At 40.9% G+C, this 6501-nt stretch overlaps 1 protein-coding gene across 2 annotated transcripts; it reads right to left on the reverse strand.

The window, feature by feature from the left end:
* Positions 1–3421: 3421 nt before the first annotated feature.
* On the reverse strand, positions 3422–6501 carry 42sp43 (P43 5S RNA-binding protein). Of its 2 annotated transcripts, none has more exons than XM_088437444.1 (9): positions 6311–6501; positions 6140–6240; positions 5644–5740; positions 5475–5563; positions 5155–5228; positions 5008–5088; positions 4720–4931; positions 3903–3956; positions 3422–3826 (listed from the first exon to the last, which is right to left on the reverse strand). In XM_088437444.1, exons 1-9 carry the CDS (start codon positions 6449–6451, stop codon positions 3563–3565), a joined length of 1113 nt encoding a protein of 370 aa, XP_088293570.1. In that variant the 5' UTR covers positions 6452–6501; the 3' UTR covers positions 3422–3562. The 2 variants fall into 2 exon arrangements, with proteins under 2 accessions (XP_088293570.1, XP_088293569.1); XM_088437443.1 differs by having other exon boundaries at positions 4720–4949.

Below are 6501 nucleotides of genomic sequence, written 5' to 3' on the forward strand. Positions count from 1 at the left end.
CTAGTTAGCTAGCGTGGCTGTCTTTTGTTTACATTCAGTTTAAGTGTTTGTTTTCAGTAATATGACATATGCTTACTTGTTGATTGGATTGGCTTCCCACAATGAATGTGAAACCACTGCCCTATTTGGCAAATCATCTCCCTCATTTTTAAACATTTAAAAAAATTCCAGATGAGTTTCTATCAACTTGCAGATGGGTTTAAATGAAAATAACATTGCAGAGAAGCGCCTGAGGGAGATGTTTGCGAATTTCATGCCGGCAGGATTCCTCCAGGCTTCTCTCACAGTTTATTAAAACGCCTCTCAAAAGTCTTAAGTGAGATGAAAATAAAAAAACAAAAACATCTGAGATAACCTGCTTTTAATCAGGTTTTTGCAACCTGGCACCTGTTGATAAATGATTATAATTGGCAAAATGGAGCGGGCGTGACAATGGAGATTTTTTCTTTATTAGGTGACGTCGACGCTTTATCGGGCTTTGATCGATGAGCCGATTAAATTGGGGCCGCATGGGCGCATAGTTGAAACTACCTTTGGGCAACCACAGGCATTTGCCTGGCACCTCAAAATACCTAGAGGACCCCCAAACATCTCAATAAAACTATTTAATGAAAACTGAATTAATCATGGATTTAAGATTCCAAAATAGTACCCAAAAAGAATTCTAGACCAAAGTTAAATGCGCCCCTTCATTGAGCCCTACAATGCAACAGTCACAGAGGTATGCACTCTAATATACCTGATTTATGAATTAATATTTGGAGGCAGACAAAGGAAGCACTAGTGTGACCGTTTTGACCCAAGCGTGGAGAAGCTGTGAATTTTTCAGACGCCATCGACAGCGGCTTTGACGTACGACTGGCCTGCTAGCGTTTAACGATGGCGGCCAGATGACAAACAGCCCGGTTTCTGATAGAAGGACAACGAAGATGATGGCTTGATGGGATGAAGAACGGGGGTACATTTTTTTCTTTTTTTTTCAGCTGTGATGCTGCAGAGATTTCGCCTCAAAGAATTAGCCAATGGGCAACATTCTTGTCAACCGAAGGCAGAGTGAAAGCGACTTTACCAACGACTAGCATACTTGTTACATTACTTTTCAGTTGATGTTTTGACAAAGTTGTCAAAAAGACACAACAATGAAACATTGTTATTTGCAATAGGCGATGCGTTGCTAGCAAAATTGCTCCCGAAAGTCTGCTAAAAAAAATTTGTACACCTCTGATGGATTATTATTTTTTTTTTTTTGCCAGCTTGAGATAGAGGATTAACAGGAGCAAAAATTTCAAAAACTATGTACTGAAAACCTCACTACAAATTTTATATAATGCAGAAAAAGTGATTTTTGTTAGCTACTAGCATACCGTACATTCCTAAACACCTGTGCTTGTGGGCAGGTCATTTGGTAAACAAACAAAATGTTTTATACATCCGAATCTAAAATAAGCTTTGTTTTGACAATCAACAAACTACATGTCCAGCATTTTGTCCCGAGTTTCAAGTGAAAATTCGAGATATGAGTGCTAAATAAAATTAGAAAAATACACCCACCCAAAAAAGCAGATAGCAAACAAGGGGTCAGCTTCAAGCTGTTTATTGCCATTTTCAGATGAGGTTTAGAGAAAAGAAATGCATATTTGATCCCTTTAAACACAACTTGCAAATGTCCTCTAGCTTAATGCTAGCACACAAGGAAAAATACAAATCATAGAGGGGCTAGCTAAACTACCATCAATAACATATTAGAGTGCAACCCTTTTAGCAACAAATATTCAAACACAAACTTTGTGTTCCGCACAAGTTTAGAACCTTTGTTGGCGGCAAATAATATCCACACGGATGGGACTTTGAGTGTTAAATGGAGGTAGGAAAAAAATCCCAACAGTGAAAAATCCTTTTAAAAAATAAGCTTTTACATGCTTTGAGCTGTTTTACAAACTTTCTCTAGCTTAATGCTAGCACACAAGTAAACACATCAAAGAGAGGCTAGCAAAACTAGCATCATGGCACATTAGAGTACACAACGACTTTTTCAACACAAACTAGAGTGTTTGTTGCACCAGCTTAACACCTCAGTCGGAGGCAGGTAACATTCAACTGAATGAGACTTTTGTACTCGTCATTCTCCACAGGTCTCAAACTTCAGCCTGAAACAAAATCCACTCTACTTGATTGCGACAGTTACGCTCGCTACATCCCCCGTCATCATCATCAACTCGCCACTATCCCTCACAAAAGCCGCTTAAAAGCATCGATCTTACACAAGACTCAAAGACCCTCTGCTGAAAAGCTAGACTTTTGTTACCATGGCGACCGCTTATAGCCCAAACGCAGCGTGGCTCGTGGCAAGAAAGCCGCATGTCACGGAACAAAATGCCACATGATTAGATGTTCCTTGTTGACCGGGCGCGCCAGTGGGGGGGACTGTTTTGGATCGCTACTCCTGACTCCCACCAGAAACATGAAGCGGTGGTCGGGGGTCAGAAGCGCCGGGTTGAAACCAGCCAAACGTTGCTTTCATCAACGCGCTAGTGGGAAAGCCATTGAAGTAGGTTAAGCATAAAAGCGTCACAGCTGAAATTAGACTGTCCTCCAGAATAGATGACCCAAAAAGCGCTCAACCTTCCTTTTCGTTTCGATGAATGCACCTCTCGCACTCAATCGGCTTTCGTTTTGTGTGATAATGCACTTCCTGTCCTCGTGAATCACGACCAAACACTGAATTTACACAGCTTGATTCAAGTGACACAATTTAGTTTTTTCTCTTTGATGGCATTGTTACAATATGTCATGGAAGCTCTTTCAAATATGTTTAAGAATGTTACAACTATCGGAAATGTGCGCCATCAAAAATATGATTTAAATCAAGAGGTAAAAGTCCACAAAAAAATCTGACTGACCTAAAATACTGGAAGTTAGAATATAAAGTGTTCTCTGGGAGAATATGCAATAAGGTTGGAGCGAGCTGGAATTGAACTTAGCTCCCGTAACTGTGAGGCGGACGTGCAAATCGCTCGTCCACTGTAGTGAATCATAAAGCAAATTACTCACGTGACAATCAAATTCATGTAAATGTCTGCTTATAGATTTTATATGCATATGGTTTGACACTTCACTTGCAATTCATTTTTATATCAGATGCTGTGAGACTGAAACCAAAGACAAATTTATGTTCCACTAATTTGTTCTCAAATGCTTTTGAGTACTTGAGAGCTCAGAAATGACAGCTTTGAATTTACTTTGTCACGAGTGTCAGCCACCCCCAGAGTGCCGCAGACGCTTTGTGACTCAGCACTTAGTCATGTGCGCCGCTTTGTTTTTCATATTCGACGTAATGGGCCGAAAGCACGGAGGCGCAATAACGACTTGAAAATTAAGCGGTACTCTCAAGCAAAAAATGCCATTTTTATTGGGTCGACGCTTTTTTCATACATTCCAAACAAGATGTTCCATTTTTAAAGACAACTTATCTTTAAGCACAAATTAAAATACCAATGTATATCAGCTACATTGAACCAACAACAAAAAAGACCCAATTTCAACCAAAGAAACAAAGTCTGCTTCAATTTGAGCCCTTCAGTTGAGCCACTTCTTGGTGGCCGGGCGACGCTTTCTTGATGCTGAACAGTCGGCGCAGGTTGACCTCCGGGTCAACGTGGTGCCGGATCTTGCGCTCGTTAAACAGGCCGGCCAGGTTCACCTCCACTTTGGCTCGGCGGGAGATGCGCATGCGAAGCTTAAACAGCCGGTTGAGGTTGTACTCCACCAGAGGGAGCTGATTGCCATTCAAGCGCTTCTGCCACAACTTTCGGGGACGTTTGCGATTCTGTGCAAAAGCGGATTGAAAAGTTGAAATTTTTTTCTATAAATACATTTGATTTTGGTAATGAATAATTTCTTACCTTTTGTTTGACGGCACTGGGGTCATGTCGAAGAAGATGTCTGACCATGCTTTCCTGTGGAATACATTCATGTACAAGTTTAGTATTCAGAAATGATACAGCATTAAGGATTTGAATACGGCTTCTCTTTTCCCGAAGGTTTCTTCTATCTTTGGATAATTGGCATTGAGATGCTGGCTCATCGGCCTTCAGACCATTTTAAAGCCTTAAGCACGCTTCACAGTAGTGAAATTAGATAGAGTAAAATGATCTAGTTCTGTCAATGTTTTTTTTTTTAGCTAATTAAGTGCAATTTTTTTTCTACATAAAATTTGAGGTAATCTCAAGTTAACGCTATAATTCTGTAATTGACGGTCCAGATGGAATCTAAATTTTGCAATTGCTCTGGAACACAGTGATGTTGAATCCTAGGCTCATTGGGGTTTCCATTTATTACATTTGCTATTTAATAAATAAAATCAAAAAATCTTTAAAAGCAACCGCCGCACAAAAAAAAAACAAAAAAAAAAACTATAGTACTTCCTACTGTATGTGTCCTTTAGTGTAAATTCACATGTTGGCATTTGTGGAAAATGAATTATGCAGCTAAATCTACCCATTTCACGGAGCATTTCACCACTTGTAGACTGAAAATAAATTTGCTCAGGACTCTGGTAACGACCAAATCACAGCTCAGCTTGACCAAATATAGAAAACGCGAAATATGTATCATTTCTACCACTTAACTAAAAAATAAAAGCACAGCAGAAAACAAAACAAAGACCTAACCATGAGTCTGTATAACACTTATGGATTGACAAGATGTCACGTTTCATACCCGCATGGCAAAGTTGCGCTGGCAGTCTGAGAAGGGGCACTTGTACTTGAGAAGCTCCAGGTGCACCTTGCGGATGTGGTGCTGCAGGTTGAAGGTGGTGGAGAAGTATGCCTGGCAGTTTTCGCGCGGGCACATCAGCACGGGCTTAACCGTGGCGTGGACCCGCTTGTGACGCCGCAGCATGTTGGCCCGCTTGAATGTCTTTTTGCAGACTTTGCATGTATAAGTCACTTAAAGAAAAAAAGTTACTATATTTATGCACACTTTTTTTTCTAACTTTATACCTACATGGATGTTTGCGCATGTGCTTCTGAAGCATGCTCCAAGTGGAGGTAACCACCTGGCAGTTGGCATCCAGACAACGATAACCTACACAGAAAATTCACATCACACTAATGTTTTGGGCGAATTAAGCTGCATTTAAGGGTAGACTACCTGCATGCTTCTTCTCGTGGGCATTTCGGGCCATGCGGGTGTCAAAGGTGGCAACGCAATCTTTCTTTGAACACCTGCGGGAGACAAATCGTAAGTGGACTTCATTTATGTTTCTTTTAATGCTGCTTCACACGCGTTAGGTGGCAAGATTAGTACATTTTGGTCCAAAAGTACATTTCAATGCTTGTCATACTGCAACCATCTTGATTAAAATTGGCAATCATCTCCCATGACATCCGTTTTAATCTGGTTGACAGGTGAGTAAGAATAAAGAGCGTGTGACTAAAAGACCACAAGAAAGATGTTGGCTTAAAACGTACTTGAATTTGGCAGCCAGGCCATGTTCTTGCAGGTGCTGTTTAAAGCGAAATCTCTTCTTGAAAGTCAGCAAGCAGCCAGCCTGAGTACACTGGAGATAAAGAAGATTGACTTGAATGATGCGCAATGCGTATGAGAGTTGAATCATTGGCTCCATCTAGAGGAGATTACCTTGTAATACGTGTCTTTCTCACCATGGGCATAGCACATGTGCCTCTTCAGTTTGTCTGCCTGGAAGAAACTCTTGGTGCAGCTGTCAAACTCGCACCTGTGCGGTAAAGTATCAGCAACTACATTGGCATGTTTATTATTGAATTCATAGTTGTGTTCATTTGTTCTGACTTATCACGGAAGAGTCTAAAAGGGCTTCAAAAACAGAGTTTCTTACAACTAGGGCCTCCTTTGGAAGCAATCGTTTAAAAAAATGCTCATTTAACGTGTTTGTCCCTTTGACGGGACCCAATCAAATAAGACAAGCTAAAGTACACTAACTACAAATCCCAGAATGCACCGTGCTTTAACACAAGCCCCCCCGCCCGTAACCACGTAAATTAGCTCGTGAGCTAATATTAGCTGACTTCGGTCACATCCAGTTGGCCCGCTATGCTACTCCTGTAAGAAGTCACAAAAGTTAAACCTAGCAAACGTTATCATTAATATGACTTACTTGAATTCTTTAACGCCACCATGTTGCTTCTTGTGGCGGCTGAGATGTGACTTTCGGGTGAATCGACGATTGCAGTCGCTCACTGAGCACTGCCACGGACGCTGGGTACATTCATTTTTAATTAAAAACAACAGAAAAGTTTCCTACATTATTTTTAAAGTGTTTTCTTACAGCTCCGGTGTGGACCGTTTCATGCTGCTGAAGCCTGGATTGTTTGGCGAAAGATGCGCCGCACGCTGCGTGAGGACATCTGAACTCCTGCTTCGCCCCTGGACAATCATCTGCAAGTGCAACCTGACAAATTCCGTTCATTTTTTTTTTTTAAATCTTATTTCTGCACTTATATTTTATAAATGAGCTGC

This window comes from Hippichthys cyanospilos, chromosome 16, assembly GCF_059441005.1.
Source record: "Hippichthys cyanospilos isolate Australia breed blue-spotted pipefish chromosome 16, RoL_Hcya_1.0, whole genome shotgun sequence".
NCBI classification, from domain to species: Eukaryota; Metazoa; Chordata; class Actinopteri; order Syngnathiformes; family Syngnathidae; genus Hippichthys; species Hippichthys cyanospilos.